At 38.2% G+C, this 25229-nt stretch overlaps 1 protein-coding gene across 5 annotated transcripts in view; it reads left to right on the top strand.

Moving 5' to 3' along the window:
- SCUBE1 (signal peptide, CUB domain and EGF like domain containing 1) overlaps positions 1–25229 on the top strand; it is a 181067-nt gene that overhangs the window by 29027 nt on the left and 126811 nt on the right. For all 5 annotated transcript variants that reach the window (XM_085048991.1, XM_085048990.1, XM_085048992.1 and 2 more), the window contains exons 3-4: positions 1971–2099; positions 17789–17923. In XM_085048991.1, coding sequence (XP_084905117.1) covers positions 1971–2099; positions 17789–17923 — 264 coding nt within the window. The remainder of the gene's footprint in view (positions 1–1970; positions 2100–17788; positions 17924–25229) is intronic.

Genomic DNA, 25229 nt, shown 5'->3' on the forward strand with positions numbered 1-25229 from the left:
GAAGGCTCTACCACTGCTTATTTAAACAACCAGTGCTATTTGATTCATTATTTGAAAAAAATGAATTTATTTATGAACCTTTGTCAGTCTGACGCTGAATAACGTAACATCTTCTTCTGAATTCCCTCTTCTGAAAAGACTCATTTGCTGGTTAAAAGCTAAGAGCAAATCTTAAAATGAAGATGCCATTTCTTCTGAGTGTCCTGAGGGGAATGCCTGACACGCCTGACATCAAAATCATGTCACGTGCTTTTTGATTATTGACTTGGCCTGCTAAAACATGGCATTACTGCAGAGCTCTGTTATTGTCCCTGTAGCTAAGAATGACAGGAAGTTTCTGGAAGTATTCATGAATGGTTATGAAAGCTGCAAATTTCTGCTGAGTTGAAACCAGGCTCTAACATTTTGGAAATATGCACCTAGGCATACAGGGCTGTGACTAAATGAGAGCAGCTTCTCAGAGACTTTTTACTGGAGGTTGTTTAGAATGAGCAGCTGACTTGCTGGTCATTGTTTTCAAGAAAGATCAAAGACATATCTTTTTGCTGTCATACTGGCCTTGGAAGATAGAAAACAACCACAGGCTGTGCTGACTGGGCACTTGCACAACTAAAGGACAAGCACTTTCTGAACCAGAACAGTGGTTTAAAAATTAGGAAATTTACCTGGAGGCAGGTGGATGGAGACCTGGAGTATTCTGAGTTTGAGGTAGATTTTTGGAAAAGGCCAACATGAGGGGGAAAATTTGCAACAAAACTTGGGAGAAGTGTGCCCGTGCTCTGACAGGTTGTGTGAGGAGGGGCAAACCCAGCCATGCTCAATCCAAGGGCCAGAAGTGCTGGAAGCATTGAGTCTGAGTTGGCTCTTCAGAGGAGTCAGGTTTTCCCCAAACCACCTTGCTCTCTTGGGATTGCATCTGGGTGTGATACCAGGTAGCAAAGATTTTCATGGAGTACCTTTAAAAGCTGGGGGGCAAAAAAAGAAAGTCTGTGTGAGTATGAACCTAACTCAGAAATATGTCAATCACCTCTGCAATGAATTTGAAATGTAATGCCAGGATAGCTCTGATATAGTAACAGGTGGTTTTCTAAAAGGATAACTTTATCGTGTGCTGCCTAACTTAGGGAGAGTAGCTGTGGTTTTTGGTCTAGTACACCACAAATTTAGACCTGACAGTTATCAAGCCATGAGGCCAGCTTTAATAATTTATGTGTTTTTAGTTGGTTGATGTGCACCACTGAATTATTCACAAGAGTGACTGTGATACTGGTGTTCCATGTATAAGCCAAAATACAGTTTGTAAAAAGAAGAAAGTTTGCATTTCTAGAATTAATGAAGAGATTTTTTTTTTGTATGAGAGAGGGAAGATCATGCCAGGATTGTTTGCAGTTAAAACTAAATCCATCTCTCATCATTTATTATAATCTTTCAGATACAGGCCAGTGTGAAAAAAAAAAACCCAAACAACTCTATCATCTCTTCTGAGAATAAAATGCTGGACTTTTTGTGGTTCTTGCTGTACATGGATTAAGACAGAAAATTTTAGTTTAATTGTTATAAAAGGCACACTTTATCTCATACCATATTAATAGCATGCTTCACATATAGTTGTTATAAGTCAAAGGTTTCACTCAGTCTCTGCTTGATTATTTTGAAGCCAGAAAATAAAAACTACATTTTAGATATAAAAAGTCTACCTTTTTTTTTTGTCAACATATCATTGTTTGTTATGATGATACTGCAGTTATTTTGTGAAGGAGTGTTCTATACATTGGTTTGCTGCTTGACAGACAAATATGACATGGATATATTCAGTCCCTGACCATGTGTTGGATGAAGTAGGCAATATGAGCCTAATAAAGATAAGGAACATGCATATATTGAAAAAACATGCTCAGTTGGAGAAATTTTTCCTTATTCTTCATCTTCTCTTTTTACAAATGCTTGTTTTTCCTCCTCCTGTGTTTTAGATATCGATGAGTGTGAAAATGACTTCTACAATGGGGGCTGTGTCCACGAGTGTATCAACATTCCAGGCAACTACAGGTGTACATGCTATGATGGCTTCATGTTAGCCCATGATGGCCACAACTGTCTTGGTAAGTAGCAAATGCTGGCAAGAAAGTTTCATTTCATGGCTGTGGCAAGAAGGCCTGATCTGTTTCCTGCATTTTCTCATCTGGCATGTGTTCAGTAAAGATTGAATAAGTTCAGACCTGTGTGTTGACTCCAGTGTGGTTTAGACCATACCCTTAAAGCTGTCACTCTCAGTCTCAACCTGCTCAAAACAGTTTGCCCATGTCTAATATTGCTAAAGAAAACCCTGAGCCCCGAAGCTTGTACTGGATGCTTGGGCTTCTTTTTTAAGTAATCTGTTAAATAAATTAAATATTCTGAGATGTATTTTGTCTGTTTCTCCCAACTTTTGTAAACCCAGTCATATCATTAGAGCTTGTCCTCCCCTTTCTTCCCTTTTCAGGCAATATAGTTCTAGGATATGGTGTATGAACATAAATTACAGGATGTTAAAAGTACAAGTAAGGAAGGAATACTGGGACAATGAAGCAGGGGAGAAGAAACTGTTACCAGCCACAGCTTTTTACAAAGTGGAGGGACACTGTCCACTGACTCTGCACATCCATGTTCAGTGCAGGATCTTAATTGCTTCAGCAGTCTGAGGGTTTGGGGAGTTGTATTTTTGATTCATGTCCATTGCTCTGGTTTAAATAGGTTTGCTTCTAGGGTTTGTCCTAGAAGCCACATAAGTATATGTTTTTGTTATGAAATTTCTTCATGCGAATTAGGTGGAAATGGACCTAGATTGCTAAATCCAGTTTCCCATTCCTGCTTACTTGTTAGTAATTTTTAGTTAAATTCTAGTTCTTAGACATTACCTTTCTCAGTATTCCCAACAGAAATGCAATGACCATGTTTTGGTACAGTTGTAAATTAATTTCAAGATGATGTTTGTAAAACAGTGTGCAAAAGGGGTATTTTTCTCTGTGTTGCACAGGAGCTCTACTTTCGTAAAAATTGAGATATTTGCAATGAAAGTCAAGAAGTGAGGCAATGAACCAGAAATACTGAAGTCCAGTATCACCAGTCTGCACTAAGTGAAGCTGTGAAAGAACTAGACTTTTAACAGCAAGGGTTCGGTTAGCCTTGCAGTAGATGTATTTTGTACTGGGTTTATTTTCAAACAGAGTAATATTTGTTCAGATGGATTATATATCCTGACCATTGACAGAGCTTTGACTCAAACTTCTAAATTTCGTTTGTTATAGAACAGACTAAATAGATTTATTTGTTTCAGCCTGAGGTGGTCAAATGATTAATGCTGCAAGAGAAATTTCTTATACAAAGAGCAGCCAGGCATTAATTTTAAAAATAGAGAAAAATCTATTTATTCTAATATTCATAAACTCCTACTAAAACAGGACACAAACATAATCAAATAGTTGAGCTATTTGGAATTCAAATAACTGTGCATATGTGTTGTTTCAAACAGCTTGCTAGTTTCAACTTTGTCCAAACAAATCGCATTGTAGTAGGGAAAAGTAGCAGAGAAAAAACCTTTTGAACAATGAACAGCAAAAGGAGTGACCTGATCAAGGATGAGCCATTCAGGAGAGCTATGAGATTTTTTTGGACCTACTGTCTGTGTTGCTGCTCTCTGGTCATGAAACACAGACGCTAAATCTACAGAGATAGTCACATTTCTAATTATATTTTCATTGATTTCTATTCACCCACTTGGTTTTTTGGGGATTTTTTGTTTGGGGGTTTTTTGCTGGTTTTTTGTTGTTGTTGTTGTTGTTGTTGTTTGGTTGGTTTTGGTTTGTGGGTTTGGGGGGTTTTTTTGTTTGGGTTTTTTTTGCTTGTTTGCTTTTGGGGGTTTTTTGTTTTTTAGTTGTATTGTGGTTTTTGTTTTGTTTGTTGGGGTTTTTTTGCTGTTGTTTTTGGGGAGTTTGGGGTTTTTTTTTGTTTTGGGGGGGTTTGGGGAGTTTGTTTTTTAATAGTTGGGATTTTTTGTTTTGGGGTTTTTTTGTTGGTTGGTTTTTGTTGGGGGATGTTTTTGTCAGGGTTTTTTGTGTGTGTGTGTGTGTGAGGTTTTTTTGTATTGTTTTTTGTTTGGTTTTTTTGTTCATTTGTTTTTTATTGTTCTTTAATTAATACAATAGTATAAACAGGTGACTGCAGTTGAAACAGTGGGAATAATAGCAAAAATCTCCCTTTCTCCCACCGTGCAACCTAGGACACTAAAAGAAGTCACAGTTGTCTTTCTAATTTTGAGACCATGGACTGGGGAAATTGTGTCTGCCAGTAATGAATGGTCTTTAGCATGTCTTAGTATCTGTTTTTACTTAGAGGCACTGAAAAGGCAATCAAGGTACATTCCTTCTTCCTACCTTCTTCAAAATTTGAATGAGTTTACTGAGGACCAATGGTTGTAGGGTTTTAGACTGAAGTTTTTAATTGTGACAGGGACCATGCCAGTCTTGCTATAACTGATTTTTGTGTGTTAACTCAGATTTGGGACACCATTGCTAGAAAAGAGAGAACTTTTTTTTAATGGCATCTTTCTGCCATTATTGGGTCCACAGCTAGTTGCTAGCATTATCAGTTACACTGACCTAGTTGTTCCCATTAGTACAGTATCAATTTTTGAAAAGGGGGACATTCTAATCCCTTCCCTTCTTGACCAGTTTTGTTTCCTTTCTCTTTTGCTACCAGAAATATGTAAATTGCTGTTAAGAGGTTGCAGTGAGGTCTCAAATCAAAAACAAAGCCTGTATTTGCACACACAAATTTAAATAGGGATTTCTATGAAATTTTGGAAATTAGTTTGCTTATTCCAAAGATTTTCTTTTTCACCATGATGAAATTAGGCATTAAAAGGATTATAGTTTTGATGAGTTCACTGGTTTCTACCTGTCCTTGCTTTTTGAAAAACCACTCTTTTTTCATGGATTTTTATGGAGACAGAATGCTTCACAAGATTAGTAACAATGTTTTTCACCTTTCAATGCATTCCTGTAATGAACAAGATTTCATCAGAGTTTCTGCATCTCTTGTTTGAACAAGATTTCTCAGAGTTTCTGCATCGCATGAATCAGAATTTCTATGTATCTTGCTTCACCGAGGTCTCTACAAAATCTTAAGCCATCTCTTCTTGACAGGGTTTCCATTCCTTTATAAATCTTCATTGAATGTCTTTCTAGTTACATCAGTACAGCAAGATTATTGAAATATTCTTCATAAATAGCAAACTTGGAGTATTCAGTTACAGCAGATACTGTTGACAAGTGCTTTTTCCTGAGTCCGTCCGTCCTTCCTTCCTTCCTTCCTTCCTTCTCCTTTCTTTCTTTCATTCCTTCCTCCCTCCCTCCTTTTCTGATGGAAAATGCCCCAAATTATCCTCCGCGGACCTCAACTTCCTTTCTAGTTGACATTTTTGTTGAGGAGTTTCTCAAATATAATATGAAATTACTCCATGTGGGATTCAAATATGATGATATCCTTCTCTAGCTAAAAATAGTTTTTTTAGCACTTCCTTGAAATAGCAGTAGTTTTTTCTCGAAAATTGCTCTAAATTCTGCTCAGTGGATACAAGACTAGTATTTGGTCTCATACAATAGGTCTGAAATATTTTTTCCCTTCTTGTACAGGAAATACCAATCTGGGGGAAGGTTATAAGCAATTAGCTCTCTGGTGCTGATATTCTTTCCTATTTGATCATTTTTCTCTCCATGATCTTACTTATAAATTGATTTTTCCTTCTTTGTGTCTTTTACATGTTGAGTCATGCTATCAATTTTCATTCTCTCTCTGCCCTTCAGGAAAGATTATGGCATAACTGATCATCCTTCCTATTAGTGGCAAATGCTTTGGAACCTTGGATAGGTTCCATGAAATCCTCTGCTTTTTATGTTTTCTCTTATTAGTAAGTGTACTAAAGATGGTTGCAAACTGTTCTTAGAAAGTATCAATAAAGATGCAAAGCAGCATGGACAAAAAATGTATTCAGAGACATACTTATTTTATTTATAGGTTTTTCTGTGGTGTTAATTCCTCTAGGAACATACATGAATACCTTGTAAATACTAATAGATTTGTCCTCAGGAAGTCCTGTAAGGAAAAGAAGTATAATTTTCACTGTTTTATAGATTAGTAACTAGGGCAAGCAGATTAAGTTACTTCTCAGTCTTCACACAAGGTATCTCGATGTCTGCACCATAGGCAAGAATAGAAACCTTACTCTTCTCCATCCCTGCTTTTATTTCAAATAATCTGTGTTGCTTTGGTTTCTCTTACAGAAAAATAGTGATTACTAAATTTGGACATCTATAGTATGATATCTTGATAGATTATTGTGTATGTCAGACCTCCTAAAGGTAACTATAGAAGTAGGTTTTGATGATTCAGGATAGTTTGTGGGTCTTCAGCAGTTAATATTTTGTCTGATTGAGAAGAGTCCTAGGAAGCAGAGGGAAATTCTGGTTAGAAATCAGGACAGAAATGCAATTCCTAGTGTGCATGATAGGTTCCATGGAGCAATCTGCAGGGTGTTCAGACACAAGCACAGCATCAGCTGTGCATTGAATAGCAAAGTCCTGGCTATGTCCACAGCCTTGAAGGTGTGCTTGGGGCAGAAGGCCTGATTTTCCAGCCTGAATAATGGAAATAAGCTTTTTATTTGTCTGTTCTCAGATGCTACTTTGCATCTCTTGACAAAGTGACTAGGTCACATGGAAACCCCTGTGGGAAAGGAGAGGTGGCACTTTCCCTGGAGCAGCTGAACCTGCTCCAGGAGTGCTATTGATTTGCCAGCTCTGGTAGGTGGAGCAAAGCCATGATTGCAGATGGGCATTTGGGAGCCTGCAGCCAAAGGAGAAATTTCTGAGACAAACCAGGAGCTGATGAGGCACAGGCCTCAAGATGCCTGCTATAAAATAGACCTTGGGATCTCAAATCAATAGGAAAGTTCATGTTTGAAGTCACACAGTTTTGTTTCTTCTAAGGTCTGAGGTTAAGATCTAAACCCAAGTGCCCATCTTGCAGTGCTCCTTTAAAATCTCTTACCTTATTTTTACAGAGAAGAGGTTTAACCCTGGCACATAGGCTTAATTCCTGACTGGGTGGTAGTAATATAAAATTGACTCAGATGACAAAACTAGCATTAGCAAATACTAGAATCACAGAATATTTTAGGTTGGAAAAGACCTCCAAGATCATTGAGTTTAACCTTTAGATCACTGAGTCCAGCTTTCAAATGTATATATATCACATCATATCACATCATATCATATCATTCAATCATCTTCCAGTAAATGTTCTAGTGTTCTATGTTTTTCTTTCAAAAGAAACCCAAACCCATTAGAAATCAAAATCTACCTGTTCCTACCCTGCTGTTTGAATGTACACACTGGGATTTGGGATTGTGGCCTAACCTGACTATCACCATGAAGTGGGAGTAGAGTTGCAAATATATGAGAAATCATTCCTAAAGCTGCCAGATGTATCTTGTCAAGAAGTGACACATAACTCAGGATTGCATAATCACTGGTATGATTGAAGAGACCAATGTCTTCCTTTTAATTTAGCTATATTTTTCTTCTTCCCCTGACAGCTGTGCACAATTGTTGCTTGCTTAAATTCGAAGCAAATACAGATAATACTGATGTTTATTTTTCTTTATGTTTCCCAACAGTTCAAATAGATGGTTTTTTTTAAATGTGAACATTTTTAATATGAAACTAAACATCTTTTGGAAAGTTGGTTTTAGTTCCATAAAAACAAATATTTTAAAGAGAAGCTGAAATATGGTCCATTTCCTTGGCCAGCTTCCAGTTTTCCTTGCCCTTCTTTCCTAGTTCCAGAAGACTTTTAGGTGAGCTGACAGTTAAGTGTTGTCCCTCTCTAGCACATTAGCAGGGCCTCTAATATTATTATCAGTCATAAACTCTCTTCCAGATTTTCCTGATTAGTAATTCCAAGCTCCTTGGCTGATGGAGGAAGTTTGAATACCCAATAGCCTTCTTTCCATAACTCTTCATTTTTATTAAAACAAATGTAAAATTTGTTTAAAATGCTTTATTAAATGTAAAATTATGGTGTTTTTGTCAAGAAGGTTAATAATCTAAATCTAGATGTTCTTACTCATTTCCAGATTTTTCCTTGAACAGAATTTTGGGACTTGACAGTTGGTTTTTGGGCTCCCAAATCAGGTTTCAGTGGTTGAGTAGCAAGGAGCTGTTCTAACTGTGAGGGGTCCAGGCCACAAGATGGAAATGGGAATGTATATAATATATATTTATAGACCAGATAAGAACTGTTGAAATGCAAGGTTTAACAACAGATGTATCTGTAGGTTTTAAACTCCCATGAGCTCTGCATTTCTGCAAAAGATGACAGGCAGGGATTAGGTCCTTGGAGTATAGTAAGAGCCTTGAGATGAGGGGAACCTCTGGTATTTAGCTACTGAACCTTCCCAAGACAAGTTGCAGTGAGTGCATTCACAAAAATCCTTGCTGCAAATGGAACAATGAACTGCCTTTTAGTGACAAATGTGTTCTTGCAGAATGAAAAACTTGAAAGCATTTTTTAAAGTTCTGTGGTTTTCAGATGCAAGGCTAAATGACAAAGAAAGTTGTTTTCTGATATATTTCTTCAGTGAGCTGATTTTTACCATATTACTGATTTCAGCTACCTTACCAGTCTTGTTTGGTCTGTACACTAGATTAATAAAAACAGCTGTGATTCATCACAGCAATTTAAAGTATCCAGTCTTCGTGGTACAGTAGCATGAATCAGATTTTAGAACATGTAGTTTTTTTCTGCAGTTTGTGCTGACTGATGACTAGGTACTGAAAAAATATTGGTTTTATTTTTATTTTTATTTTTATTTTTTATTTTTTGTTTTTACAGCTAGGATGTAAATGTTCCAGAGACAATTCTGTATTAGATGTTTACATGCAGCTTCTGTATATATGTGTTTACTTGGTTGCCTGCATCTTGTGAAAGCCTCCGTGTTGCCAAGTGGTAGCGGGCAGTCAGAGAACTAAATTAAATCTCTCTTTCAAGATGGGATTATAATATCTTAGTTCTGATGATCTTCCAAAATCCAGTAAAAATCTGGAATTCTCTTTGTGATTAATGGAAAGGTCTTTGGTAGCCAGCCTTCTCTGAAGCTAGGATCTGAACACACTGCTTTCCTTATCTTGCTTTTTCTATTTCTGTATAAAGTTTTCCCCTTTAAAAGTACTTTAATGTTTGGTCACCCCACATTAATCTTTGGAGTTCAAATGGGATATAACTTTCTTTACATGTTAATTTGCAGTATATTTGCTTTCTTAAGCCAGTGTGATCTGAGCAGTACCAAAACAAGTGAGAGTATAAATCAGCATAGACCAAAGTTTTTTGTTAGGTATGGGGAAATAATCAAAAGTCTAGAATAAATCTTGGTGGCTGCCAACTATGAAGTTAGATTCTCAGACTGTCATAATAAATTAAGAAAGTGGGAGCTGTGTGACAGCAGCATCAATCTCAGTCTCTTGTTTCTGCAAGTCTTCTTGTTGTCTGAGCCTTTTTCTTTTTTTTTCAAATACTTACTCCCTGGAGGAGGTAATCAATCACAGTAAAGATTTCTCTAGATGGAACACTCAGGAAAATAAAGAACAAGCAGCTTAGAGTGTGAAGTTAGTGTGTATAAGTTAAATCCCATATAGATGCTCTTGGTCAGATATGCCTGTAGATAGTGTATTGGTTCAACAAGCTCAGAGACACTGCATTCTTACTGCTTTACCTGATTGTGTTACTTTTATAACTTTTATAACTTTTGTGAATTCATCTTAACTTTCTCATACTAGCAAGTTGCTGGGCCAGTGTGGCCTATATCAATATATATTTTATGGGAAAAATTGTAAAATACATTGAAATTATCAAAATTATCAAAGCTGCATCGTGTTTAGTGCTTCCTTAAACCAAGGGAGAAGGTGTGTTCATCTGAGGGTGCAGGATTTCAGCCTATAATGGGTGTGTTTACCAGTCAGCTATGTATGACATTCAAGCCTTCCCTAATGGAATGGTGGCTTTTTCAATCCTAGAAATTACATAGATCTAGTTAAAACACTGAATTCATATGGATCACAAAAAGACATCAGACAAAGAAGTCATCTGATCTCTGATTTCAAAGAGTCACTGTTGAGCTATGCTTAGAATGCAGTCAGTTCTTGGCAGTGTTGATTTATCATAAACAATATGATTTATACAGTCAAGAAACATCCATCAAAAAGAATATCTGCTACATAGTTGCTTACTATATCTGAAAATTAAACCTAACTCTTTTCCAGTGTGAATGAGTCTCAGCTTTCCATAGTGCCCTGATTTTGCTGTCTAATACTCTCAGTGAATTTCTGCATCTTTACATTATTCTTCTGACTTCAGTCTACAGTGTGCAAACTTGAAAGCATGGCTCAAACTACAAGACCAAGGTAGAAGATTGTTTTTACTGCTTTCATTACGTTCTGCAGGGTTCAGGAACAAAGTGCTTCATGTGATATAGACCTGGAAAATGCTAGCAACTTGGGATGAAAATACTGTCTCAATTTTCATGTCAAGGTTCAAGGTTTGTTTGATACATAGCAAAATAGTTTGGTTTTTTTAATTTTTGTGAGAAAAAGAATTGAAACAATAACAACGATAATAAAAATAATAACAATAACTTTAAAAAAAAAACAAACAGTTTTTATTTAACCCAAACCAGATTTTTCTAATCTTGGCAGGATATATAAGTAGGTGTAAAGGGAAGCAGGTATAAGCAGTAAGTATCCTGGAAGAAGGATAGAGAATACTGCTTCAGTTCCACCTGCAGCAGTTACTGATGGTGAGGGACAAGTCAAAGTACAGGACGTTATGATAACAGACTAGATAATTCACTTAGCTCAAGTTTTTTCTTCAGGTGATCTGGACTGCTGCTTGTTTGTATCTGTAATTAGTTTCCCTCCACTAGTTTATGGAGCATTCCCTAGACAGTGGCACAGATGAAAAGAAGCATGATCAAATTCACACAAAATTGTTTTAAAGCCTGAATGAAAAGAGTGGATAACATTAACAAATAATTGAGTGGGAACTTCGTTGTGTTTAGGCACTGTTGACAGGAGGCCACCCCACGTATGTGTCTATCTGAAAAACAGAGGGTTACTGTGTGAAAGGATAGAAGCTGCAACTCAGATGTCACATTCAGGGACTTGGATGTTTATTTTGGAAATGCTAAAAGCTGTGAAAAGGGTTTTGGTGTCTTGACAGAGAGTGGTGCCCAGTTGTTTAGGAAAGGAAGAAACAAGTGATGTCAAGAGATTTGAACTTGGTGCAACATCCATGCAATATCCATGGGACTGTTACCTTCAGGTCAGCCAGTGGGCAAGCATCACATGCACCAGAGTTAAGCTGTGGAGTTACATGCACATTTCCTAGGTTGTAGAGAGAAAAGAAGTCTTTTGCAGCTGCATTTACACTGTGTTTGCATGCTGTGAAATTTAAGTCATTCCACTGTGTGTCACGAAATAGCTATGGAAAAGATTTTAAGCATCCTTTTCAAGCTGTGCACATCTATAGCTGGGCAGGCAAACAAGAAGCCCAGTCAGTGGATGTCATGGGGTAAGTGATTGTAGCCCATTACAAGACTGAATTCTCCAGGACAGATCATGACCATCACTTTAGGTGTTGTATCCTTGTACATAAGAAATGAGTGGTTCTAGGGATCAATTAATTAGTCAATCATTTTAGAATGATTTTAGTATTCATCACACAAAAACATTCTTGTGATTGTTTCTTTATGTTTTCCTCCTGTAAAATGGACTCAATTTTTCAGGGAAAGCTGGTTTTTCACACTTTTTGTTGGTTTGGAGTTTTTTTTGTCTAGTTCAGTAAACATTGACTACTGTAGGATCCATCTTCTGCAAGTGGATCTTTTCTCAGCAAGGGCTCTAGTGAATGTTTCTGCAACTGGGGGAGTGAATGAAGCATTGAATTGAAGGCTGTGGTATTCTTTCTCCTTTCGTTCAGCAGATCTTTTATTTTCTGAAAGAAAGGGGGGAAAGTAGAATCTAGCTTCATATGCAAATAGCAGAAAATTTGAGGCCAGCTTTTAAATTTTTGGTGAAGTCTGATTTCAGATCTTCTGGAGATACAAATGCTGTGTACATGGGTAGCAATGTCTCTTCCTTCTAATATTTCTCCCTGCGTTCTCCTATAAAGTCGGCCTAAGGAAGATGGTTTGGCAGCTCTTTCAGTTAGCAATGATTCTTGTTTCCATAGCCTCCTCAGCTGCTGCAAGGGATCACCTTCCCTACCATCACAACGTGTCACTACTTGCAGGAGCATTCCAGCAGGAGCACCTGCCTGCAACCTCTGATCTGATACCACTCCTACATGCCAGATTTACTCTTTGGGCTTACATGGGGATCTTGAGATCACATCTTCCAAGACACCCACTCCAACAGAGCATCACGGTACTCGGAGGATTAGAGAAGTGAGAAGAGTGTGTTCCAAATGTTGCTGTCGTTAAAGGTTAACTCCTAGAAATGAGCACATTTGGTTTTAAACATGATATACTGAAGCCATTTGAATTGTTTCTGTAATTATCTTATTTGTATATTGCCTTGCTTCAGGGTTCAGAATATATGAAAGAGTCTGAGGCTAAGGGGGATTTGTAAGATCAAGAAAGATGCAGAAAAAGCAAGTAGTGAATGAATATTTACTCTTTCTCCTAATAATGGAATTTGGGGGCATTCATTCAGACTACGAAGCAGCATTTTTGCAATGAACAAAAGTGTGTCTTTTTGGTAAAACTCATAAAAAAATTAAATCTCATCATTAAATTGCAGACGTAATTGCCGCATCATATTGGGCTTATTGGAGATTAGAGAAATCCATACGGGAAAGATTCAGCAGGACAGTGGTCTAAGAAGTGATTTAGGAAAGTTATTAGGTATGTGACTGCTGAAACCTGGGAGAACATGTCTACAATGGTTCTGACCCAACTCTACAGTCTTCCCTTGAGTATCTACTACAGAACAGTGTCAAAGATGCTGGGATAGATGCTATTTTGGTATGACTTTAGTATATCCAGGAATGTGGGTTTGTTTTTTTTTTTTTTAATGAGACTTTCAGCCAGCTTTCTGACTAGAAATATTCATAATATACTTACATTAAAATTCCATAATCAGGCACTTACATTTTCTGAGCCTGTGGTTGCTAGCTATTTCCCTTACAAATGCAAAAGATCCTAAGTGGTGTTTTGTTGCTAACATTTGAGAAAAGTCTGCAGTATTGCTATCAGTAACTCATCTCTCTGTCACGATGTTCTGCACTGGTAAAATAGGCATCTTAGAGATATCTTCCAAAAGTTTCAAAGTAGCTTAGAGAAAAAAAAAATAGCAGGATCAGCTCCCTGGATCATGAGTCAAAGTTCTGTTTTTAGAAGTCCTAGTGCTACAATAAGTACATTTTACTGTGCTTCCCAAATACTTTGGAGACTTTGAAGACTCAGATTTCGGAGGGGCTTAAGTGTTTATGAAAATGCTGACATGAAAGAGAAATGTCAGAAGGAAGGAAGGAAGACCAGGGGAGGAAGCAAACAGTGGACATACTTGGCATTGACTCTGTGTAGCATTTCCACTTTTGTGTCTTCCTGCTTGAGGTTTTGGTTTCAGGTACCTTAGTAGACCTTTCTCCCTTCATGGTATCCAAACAGGACTCTTTGTTGGAGGAGCTTCTTCAGGCCAAACGCTGCAGGAAGCTCTGTGCCAGATCAGGGTGAAACACCAATGAAGTTAATTTGAAGAATTCATCAGATAAATTAAATGAGCAACCGAAAACATTTGTTTATTTAATATATAAAACATTCATCTTTATCAACTGTAAGATTTCCTACCCTTTGATACTGTTCCACACTACCACTCTCCAGAGGATCTCATCTTACTAAGGTACAGAACACAAGTTTGATTATATGAAGGCAGTGGGCCAAAAAGCTAGAGGTCTTATGCAAATTGATATCTGCATTCATTTGCATAATGCTTCTGATCTATAGATATAGCTATATATGTATGCATATATGCAGCCATTATCTCTGCGTCTCTTTTGAAAGATACTTCTCCTTTCCCAGCCTTTCCCTGAGCTGCTTCTTGCCCTGGTCCTGGTTGTCCTTGATGAGGCCTGGCCACTCTGAAGTCCAGGCACTCCTTTCCCTGCAAACATAGGTTGGTCCCTGGTTTCAATTCTGTAGAAGCAATTCTTGCTTTTCTGCTGGTTGTCATGTCTGCGGTTTATTTGTGCTGGTGAGGAGCAGCTGAAAGCTGTGGAAACTGAGCTATTTGTAGGTGCTTCCAGTAGGCGTTGTCTTTGGCCAACATAATCACAGGGCAGTTCTGTGTGGTGAGCATTACAGAGAATGGCTTAAGTATATATATTCACTCTCTACTAGTTTTTCATCCTCTTTTTGTGGATGAGGGTTGGAGCAGCCATGTGGAATAACCATCTGAGCTCAGCTCAGGTGAGGATCTTTTTCCATTCTTTTGTAGGTTTGGATTGTAAAGACTTGCTGAAATCTTCCTGCAGCTTCCACTGTGGGATCATCAGTGGGATTTTGAGGCCCAACTCTGCTGTAAGCTCTAGATAATGTACTTTAGGAATCAGCACACTGTCAGGTGGGGAGGCCATGCTGAAACTTTTGTCAGATAAGGAGGCTGGGAAATGGATTTGACTTTCCATATACCAGTTTAAAGGAATGGAATCTTGCCCCTGCTGCCTTGAGGCTGCCATCCTCAGAGACAGTCTGGTCCTGAATGATCAGTGGTACCTGATTTTGTGTAAAAGTTTACAAAAGAAGACCTGTCTATTAGTACTTAAAAAAAAAAATCTATTTTATTAAGAACAGAGTAATAAACCAAGTATGTTTTGTATTTGTGCTCAATCAGTTTCAAAGTTTTTACAATGGATTTAGTTGGGGGTTAGAGTAGATGTTTGAGTGAAGGGATTTTATGCCATGAGTGACTTTTTTCAAATCTCTGGAGGTAGGTACAGGTCTCCAGAAGTTGTAAACTGTTGCACAGCATTGGCAACAATTAAAGCTTCTGAGAATCTACCCTCAGTTTTTCCAAAAGAGTCAACAGCTATGTTTGACATGTACAGAGCCACCAAAACTGGAGATAGAAAAGCTTTATCAAAAGCCCGACTGTTTATGTTGGTGTTTATGTGGAACTTAATCTCTAGAAAATCTGGTCCAAAATTCAGTCTCATCCATGCTGCACTACCGATGTTTTTGTGTTCAGGTGCATAACTTGAGCTGCATTGAATGAGAATTGTACCATGAAAGAACAAAAAAGCCCCTTGGGCAGGTATTTCATTTGTGAACTTTGAAAAAAATTCAGAAACAGTAAGGAATGACTCTGCCAGATCTACCAAAACTTGAGCTTCTTGGAGTTGATGGAGTTCTCTTGCATAACTTCAGAAGACTATTTTATCCTATTCTCTAAACTGGGTTACAATTAAACTGATACGCTGATCATAAAGTGACTTTATTGGAAAGAAAGATTACCAGGTAAATAATTCAGTAAATATTTTCCAGGCATCCTTGTCCGATAGATTGCTTGGTAGGGTGGATAGTAAGCAATACTGCCTTTTAAGACTGCAGTAATACAAAGTGCTCCAAATAGCCTGACCCTGATAAGACTGAGTCCTGAGAAGAGAAAATGTAAATCCTGAACCATCAGGCCAAGATCATTGCAAGACATGTTGTAATACAGAGACAGAGTAGTCCTAGATCCCAACTGTTTCCTTTTTTCAAGTCCTTCACTTCACAAATGCATCTTAAAATAAGTTTGAGGCAAGTAATTGAGCAGAATTGGAAGACATTCCTCATAGAAAGCTTTTTAAAGAGTTTCAATTGTAATAATCTTATTCTAGCATATGGATTTGGGGCTTGGTGGTAAACTGAGCTGTCTCTTTATGAATGTGGTAAAGCATTAATATTTGCTATCAAGAGCAGAAAAAATGTTTATAAATCATTGCATTTGTTTCAGAATATTCATAAGAGTTGAAAGGCAACTGTTCGAGTTACTTTGTGGTACTGTAAACATAGCTCTGGGAAGGCTGCACACTTTGCAGCATAATTTGGGGGTTTCTGCAGGTGCCAACTGAGACTTTCCTCCAGTAAGTGTTCAGCAAGGCCTGCTGACTAACAGAGGAAGGATCTAACCAAGATGTCTTATTTATCTTTCCCTCTTGTGCAGCAGGAGGCAAGGAAAGTCTTCACTTCCCCTTTTCCTACACACCCCCAAAATCTTTGATGAGGTTATGAAAATGTTCAGATCTGGAAAAGAGCAAGCACTGAGGGCAGGGAGGATTTTGATACAGAAAATTTGAGTCAATAGTGCTTAACATTTCCTGATAAATAAAAAAAAGGAGGACTGTCTGTACACTTGCATTGTAGTTCAAGACAGAATGAGACTGCCTGGTTTCCCTGGGTGCTGCTCTAATTACCCCAGAGCTTTTTTCTCTGTGAGAAAGAGCTATGACTGCTGTCACATGAAGTGCAGGCAGCCCAAACAGCCGAGCAAGCTCCCAGCATCCTGCATTAGTGACTGGCTGAGTTTCTGCAGCATTTCACAGCTTCCTGGCCTTGCTTGCAAGAGCACCAGCAAAAGCAGCATGGGTTTACCTTAGTGTATTGTGGCCAGTCCTGGAGGAATTAATTTCTGCATTAAAAACCTCAGCTCTTCTGAGGTTTGGAGCGTTGTGGATCATTTAGCTTTGTTGTGGTTTTTTTAACCCTTCCAAAAATAAAATGAAAGCAAAAAAGACACCAACTCCCTTGCTGACATGTTGGCACATACTGTGAAATAGCTTAACTGGCTGAAGAGTCTTCATAAAAAAGGAAAACGTGGAATTTTCAGGTGGCAAGTTCCTTTTATCCAAAGGAAAAGAAGGCAAAAAATAGGTATGATTCACTTTCAGGAGCAAAACAGGAGAGTTGCAAAGTTGAATGTGGGTAAGATACCTATTAGTGGCAGTGGTTTCTCAATGCTGAAACATAGGTCTCTGTTAAACAGCCCAGCGTAAGAACAGTTATGCTGAAGAGAAGTGATGGGGGCTAGGCCCTCAAAACAGCCAGTAGCTAATGCTGCCTTTGTGGTTTTATATATTTGCCTATTAAAATGACAATACAGACATGGAACATTTAGACTTAAGCAGCCTTCTTTTCACTAAACAACATTAAACAAACTGACAAAGTAGGGGGTTATGACTCCAGTAATTGAAACATGCTGCTCTGTTCAAGACCAGAACTCTATAAAGACTCTTTTCACCCAGTAATGCCCTTTGTGTTTGCCTGCTACCCCTGCTAGAAATTACTGTAGACCTGAGGTATGTCTTTCCAAGTGGAGTGGGAATGACAGAGTGCAACATCACACTTGGCAGATGGGGTCACAGCCTTTTTAGGATGTTCTTGTTCACTGTGCATTGGAAATCAATTTGCAGCTCAGAATATGTGGAGACATAGCTGGACTCCCCTCCCCACTGTTTGGGGTTTTGTTTTGGTTTTTTTTCATGTTAACTTTAAACCTAGTATGCAGAAAAAATACTTAGAGGGATTAATTTGGATTAACTGATTCAGGTAGTGTTCATTAGTTTAATTTGCAGTGTGCCTTTTTGTTGATTCCTTGCTCCTCTAGATGTGTATTCTGAATCTATACATTATCTTGCATTTATTTTTGCTTCTGTCTTCTAGATGTTGATGAGTGTCTGGATAACAATGGAGGTTGCCAGCAGATTTGTGTAAATACTATGGGCAGCTACGAATGTCAATGCAAAGAGGGCTTTTTTCTGAGTGATAACCAGCACACCTGCATTCATCGCTCCATTGGTAAGTTTTCAGTGTGTAAAATGTACTCTCAAGAATAACTGTGTTCAGTCAAGCTGAAACAGTTTCGGGTTTGTTGGTTTTGGTTTTTTCAATCTCCACAGTTCCCAAAATCATTTTACTGGTTGGTTGGAATGGATTGGTTCCTCTGCTACCCAAACTTGTAGCAGAGTCATAAATAAGACAAAGAAACAGGCTTTAGTTTGACACAGAAATTACACTTGGTTCACACAGCAGACTTTGGGCAAGTACAGACAGTTTTCAGATGGTAACTTTCTTCTTCTGAGTTTTCAGGACTTAAAAATTTCTCATCTGTTTGTTGGATAATAGTTCACCTGTGTTTCACCTTAGAAAGCGTGGTATCTTAAATCCAAATGAACAGCTCGTTACTTCTATAAATTATACAGGTTATGGCTTTTTTGCCAGTCATGTAATTCATTACTTCATTGCAGACTGATCGTGGCTGATATTATATTGACACAGCACTTTTCTTTGGTTCAGTATCCTGTCCCAGGGTGGATTAAAACACCCTTTCTCTGTTGCCTGTGCACTAGCAATAGAAATAAGGAATCCCTGCAAAACTGTGATCCTTGTCTGCTGCTATTTTGGACTAGAATAAGCAGCTCTCCCTTTTCTATAGATGTCAGACATGGAAGACAAGTTTGAGTGGAAGGGGAGAAAAGAAAACAACATAGCTATAAATCTTAGCAATTAAGTGGACTCTTTTCAGTGTTCATTCAGACTTCTGTGACCCTGACAGCAGTGGGAATACATGCTAGCAAACTCATTTACCAATAAGCAATACAGAATGACAAAGTAGCAAGATGAGACTGGTGATCAACAATGTAAGCATGCTGTAAATTTTAACAAGCCACACAAATGCTTCTGAACTATTTTAAGTGACTAATATTAACCAGTAAATCATACTTGAATACAAAGGACAAATTTAGTCACTCTGTTGACAAGAAAGCAAAACATCGTAATGTAGCATCTCAGAAATGTAAATGTATTTCTGGCACTGTGTGTTTGCTTAAACAGAATTGTAAAGACAAGTAGTAATTTTGATTTCCAGAATCGTGAAACCCTGGGATATATGGACACATCTACTTTTTAGCATGATTATTAAGTTTTAAGTATTCTGGTTATGCAGTTAAGGGACATGAATCAGTGCAGTTTTGAGGTTGTTATCTAATAGGTTTTAGTCATTCTTTTCCACTTAAATAGTCCAAATTTCTGTCCAGTGTAGAGTAGCCCTGACATAAAGATAGCCAACAGAGCAAGGAATAGTAGCTGGAGTCTTAATGAAAAGCACTTGCAGCATACTGCACTACAATCATTATTTCAATTTGCACATTATAAAAAATCCCAGCTGTAATAAAAAGAGAATGTAGTTATCTGAGATGGAAACTAATGAAATAAATGAAAAATGAGACTCTAAAGGCAAAATTTTATTCGAAGGAATAGTTTTACAGGCGGGAAAGGGTATGTTTTTATGGCAAAGAGGATTCCTAGTTTGTTGGAAGGACTGGGGGACTGGATTTGCACACTGACTGCTGTATGTATATAATACATATGCATGGGAAAATATATTTGGGTTAACTTGTTTACAAAGAAAATGTCATATAAGACATTTAAGACATTTATTTTGAAGCAGTATCTTAAAATTATTTAAGATCTGAAAAAAAACAAGCACACTATGAAATAGACCAGTGGGGATTGCAAGAGTGTTTTATGAACAAATGGGTTGCAGCTTTTCAAAAGTAAAGTGTCAGTTTACAAAAACAGCAAACATTACACTGTAGTGTCATGGTCCCCCCCAGAAATACATCAGGTGGGTATGCTGGAGGAAGGAACTGAGATGAAATGATCTCTTTCACTTGTCAGGGGTGACTGAACTGCAAACAGTAAACATGCATGGTGAGAAAGCAAATGGCTTTTTTAATATCTGTGTTTACTCGCTTTTGTAGGTCTCACTTGTAAATGCTGTAACAGAAACTGTTGGAACACAAAAATACACACCAACATATTTAGCCAGAATGGTGCCTAGCGCTATATTGTGACTGTACCTCTGTTGATAAACAAGGCCAGAGTGGACAAAGGCACACCACGCAGCCAGCACTGCAATCCAAACACAAAGGCACTGACTTGCCAAAGCCCTTTAGCAAGTTTGTTGACTTTGTGCATAATAAGATCCATTCATTGCAGTGTGGCTACGTTTCCATCTCTGTGAAATGCATGTGCAGTCACAGAATGTTGGTGTCCTTGACATTACCTAAAGTCTCTCCAAGGACTCAGCTAGTCTAAGACCATCAACCACAAGGTTCTTTGTGCAGTTTGCTGCCAGCTTTTCCCTCCTGTTTTCAAATGCCTTGGGTGAAAGGGAGAAGCATTGCAAGGTGCTTTGGACATGACTGGAGTTGGGATGAGTTTCAGAAGGGAGGGAGCAGCCTGAGGATGCCCTGTGTGTCAGCCCAGCCCACCTGCCTCAGCCACCAGCAAGGCTGGTGCTGATCACACGCTTGGAGCTCACCAGCACATTTAAGTAATGGGGTGGGTTCAGAGTTAAAAAAGGGCAGTGGATATTGGGAGTTGAGAGGAAGGGATACATCCCTTTTTGCACTGACCAGGCAAAGGACTGGTGTCTTCTTATAAGAGGTATCCTCCTTAAAATTGTTGGCTGCTGTGTGAATTTTCTCAGCTTCCAGAGGTGCACTGTGCTTGTTCCAATGTTTTTGGGGTGTTTTGTGTCACCATGCTCCTACCCACAAGTTATGGTTAAAAGCCATATTGGAGTTTCATGATAGGGGCTTATGTTCTTGTTTCCCAAATGACATGTTTTCTTGCCAGCCAGAAGTGTTGTTATTTCTTGTAGACAGAAAGGATTAATGATCCACAGAGAAATAATAATTTTATATAGTGGGAGTCCAGGCTGAGATTAAAGTCAGAGCAAACCCTGGTGTCCCAGCATTTACTTTGTTTCACTGTCTTTGTTACAGGCCTACTGATTTCTTATGTTTAGTGTCAGTATCTTTTGGGAGGATGCTATGCCCAGTACAATTTGCCTCATTTATTTTTGCATAAAACTTAATTGCGCTTTGCTGAGTCAGATTTCAGGACTAGTTTACTCACAATAATATTGGCAACAACAGGGAGCAAGAATGGGAGGGAGAATAGATTGTAAAAGTTATGGAGAACTTAACTGCTGTTTATCTTTGTACATCTTAATTGCATTAGTAGGTATGAAAACTGGGAATTATACCAGAGACAGGGTTGTGTTTGTTTCCTCATGACTTAAAAGGAAACCTGAATAAAACAGCTGTTACTGTATCATCTCCAGCTCCAGAGGGAGCATGTGTTTAATAAATGTGGAGATTAGTATCCTACACTACAGCTGTGACTGAGTCAGGTTAGTGGGTTACAGCACGTTTTCACTGAATTTGATGATAAGCCAAAAGCCCTAATTCAACAAAACCTTGGGGCACATCCCTAAAGTCCTAATTTAGCAAAGTTAGTTAAAAATCTGAATTGGGCTTAAAAAGTATCAAAATAGAGTGCCTTTAGATAGACAAAACAGAGAGACAGAATGCTTATATCTCCACTGAAGTTCAGAGTGAGCGCAGTAAAGAGTAGGGTACATCCTATTTCATTACAATGTACAAAAGGTGCTGTGGGCAGGAGCCCTGGCTACAAACTGCCTCACTCACCCAAATTCCCAGCTGATCCCACCTCCAGGGGAAAATCTCCTAAAGCACAAAGATTGTTTGCCTACAAGCAACATAATTCAGGAGCTGTGTGGCTAGGAAGACTTCTGCCACTTCAGATTCCATTCCCTGGATAGCTACCTCTAGCACAGTTGTATTAATGGTCTTACTTGTACTCATCATTCACTGCCAATGTTTTTATACAGCAAGTACCAGTAAAGTGCAAAGGCAGGTGAATTATGAGTGGTATTACATGTGGAGAGGAGAAGAGGTAGATAAGTACCAGGCTATAGAAAGCTGAAATCATGGTGGTCTCATCAAATGGTAAAAAAGCTTTTTACACAGTTGTCACTGTCATCTTCAAGCCTGTTAAAAAACCACTTGGCAAGGAAATGCTTTTTCACCTCCCCTTAGCCTTATGTTCTTAGCAGAATTAGGGAATTTGACATAAAGTCAAGCTACCACAACTTAGCAAGATTCTCAAAACCAGCTTGTCTCTTTCTGTACTAAAAGTGTGTGTGTGTGTAGTCCCAGAGGACAAGGAAATGTGCTAAGCCACATTGTCTTGCACTTGCTATGCAGGCCTATGGAATGGCTTACCATGCTTGTACTGATACACAGCAACTTGTTAAACTTGATTATGTGTTAAACCCTTGTTAATTTTCCACTAGTAGCATAGGAGTCCTTTGGTCAGCTGAAATCAAACTACTGAGTTTCTTCTTTGGATTATAAAGCCACCTTTGTTCAATTTTTTCCATGATTTATTTTTATTCTTCATGTGTTTTCTTAGTTCAGTGCAATTTTGTAGTGGCAGAATAATGTGTTAGGACTCCCTGTGAGGAAGCTCTGTTCCGTCACTGCAGGAAGCGTTACAGTTGGGATTCTGGGATTCTTTATTCCCAGCTCTGGTGCTGATCCCTTGTGGGACTCTGGGCAAGGAGGTTGTTGTGACTCAGAATTTCTGCAAAGCACTTTAGAGGGCAGAGGTTTTTTCTACAGAAAGCACAATAATCTGTTCATATTTAAATTTGTGTAGAAGGGTGACTTTAAATAATTAAGTGTTGCCAGCAGTTTTCCAGACTTTATGAAGTACAAGTTTCTCATCTCAGCTATGAAAGCCCTTCCATGATGCTGTAACCAGTTAAATTACTCCATTACCTGAACGTGCTTCACCATGGCTACCCTGAGTACGGGCATTCCATTCACAGAACAATCCTATTTGTCTCTTTAAATTGGAATCCTAATATGATTGTAAAGGAATATATGTAAATCAAATTTTAAGGCAGTCAGTTCATAGATAAAATAGTAAGAAAACATTTCAGGCAGCAGCAGTTCTATTTGGGCAAACATACTGCTGTCTTGGAAGCTTTTTCCTAAAACTGCACACATTATGACCTAAGTGTGATAGATACTTGTCTCCTTATGTATTCCCATGATACATTTAGAATAAAACATTCAATTTATTATCTTTTGCAGAATATAGGAGATATAGATATATAAAAGCTTTTTAAAATTTTACTGTACCCTGTTAGAAGTGTATTACTTTTTAAAACTGTGTATGATGCCTGAAAATGGCTGTACTTTCATTTCCAGGATTCTTATTTGCTCCAGCAGCCCTTATGAAGGGCACCTAGCATTTTCTCTCTCCATTCCTCTAGAATGGAAGGAGTTTTTTTCTTTCTTTGGAGGAAAGATGCAACAGGTGAAAATACCTGGTATGAGTCATTTCTGTTAGACCTGATTTTTCTCCTTTCGTATATGAAAGGACTAGTTTCATGACTAGTTTAAATGTAATGTGACTTAGGTTCAGCTGTGAGGGGAAGCAGTAATCATCACAAATACAAAACACAGTATCAAAATACAAAATACAATATCATCACAAATACAAAATACAATATCATCACAAATACAAAATACAATACAAAAACAATATTAGGTGAAAGTTTAGGGCTCGATGTGAGAGTAAGTAGTCTTATAGAATCATAGAACAGCCCAGGCTGGAAAGGACCTCCAAGTTTCTCTGAGAAAGGGGGCTTGGATGAAAATATCAAGTGCCCTGTCTGGTCACATCTTGAAAACCACCATCAGCGGTGACTGCACTCTGTGCCTGGGGAGGTTGTTTCACTGAATGGTTGTTCTCATTGTAAAAATTGTCTTTCTTAGGTCACAGAACTGATAGAACCTCAATCATTGCAACTTTTAACCATTACTCTTTATCTTTTCTCCCTGTGGCTCCTTGCAAAAAGCAAACCCCCGTCCTCTTTGTAGCTGCCCTCTAAGCACTAAGCACTATTCAAATAAAACTAAAGCTATCCAAATAAAACTGCAAAAGCAGAGTTTTGAGTGTCAAAATTCTCAGTAGTATTTTGTTGATTTTTTCCCTTTAGCTTTTCACTTTAAGACCTTCAATAAATGTCAGATTTAATGCTTAGAATGTCATAGAATTGGAGACAAAGGCATTTTGGCTTACAAAAATTTTAATTGCATCTGAAACCTGAAGCTGCAATCTTCCTTTTATATGTAAGAAAACTGAGGTGTAAGTATTATAGTATTTTCTAAGACTAAGACTGTGTCTGAACTGCAGGGCAGATCCCATCCATCAGAGCAGCTGCAGTCCTGTTGCTCAGAGAAGTCCAGACAGGAACCAGAATGTGCGAAAATGTTATGTGACATGAAATCAAGGTAGAGCTTCAGAATATCCCAAGTTGCAGAGTTAAAAACAGCCAAGTAAAGTTGATTGCAGTCTTCTGTTGAGTTCCTAGGGACCAAGTCAGACCTGTATCACACTCTGCACATTCTCTACCTTGGTTTTATAACTTGCTTGCCTTTGGAAAGAAAAAATCTAGTGTTTCAAAGTTTTCTGGGAATTTGAATTAGTTTTAATTCAGAAAGAAAACCAAATTTTGTGGAGTTGTCCATACCCAGTGTTGCTTCGCTTCAGCTGAGATTGAATGCATTAGAAAACCAACACTTAGGAGGATACAATAGTGGTGAGTTAATTGCAACTCAAAGGGAAAGTTTCCCAACACTCAGGAACAACAGCAGATGGCCAGATTTTGCCAAAATCTGGGATTGAATTCCGAGACTGTTGTGCAGAAGCTGTCCTTCAACAGGTACCAGATTTAAGCATACTGATCAGAAAAGGCATAAATATTTTTAAAATATAATAGAAAATAAAATAATGCTTAAAAATTAAAGCCTAGATGTACTAGGAAACATCAGCTGGTAGGTAATCCAGAAGTCCTATGGATGTAGTGCTTGAACAGTAAATGCACAGTTGAACATGACTAAGTGATAAACTAGGACATGCAGATAATTTCTCAATGAGCAAGAATCTGAAATAGTTTAAAGGTACTGTAGTTGTTTCTTCATGGCTTCATAGCCAATGCCTTTTGGTATGGAAAGGATGAAAACTAAAGGGGGCAAATTAAGCTGACAGTGCAAAGAAGTATGTCTTGGACAGAGCAGCTGTTTGAAACGCCCTGCAGCAGCATGACAGCCAGCCAGCTTGCCAGGGGCAGCACGGAATTCATAAGTCAGATCAGAAATCTCTCCACACCTGTGTGACAGAAAGTGCAGCAAACAGGCCATAGCTCAGCAGCTGAGTG

Source organism: Lichenostomus cassidix, chromosome 1Aa, assembly GCF_008360975.1.
Source record: "Lichenostomus cassidix isolate B80296 chromosome 1Aa, HeHo_3.0, whole genome shotgun sequence".
Classification (NCBI taxonomy): domain Eukaryota; kingdom Metazoa; phylum Chordata; class Aves; order Passeriformes; family Meliphagidae; genus Lichenostomus; species Lichenostomus cassidix.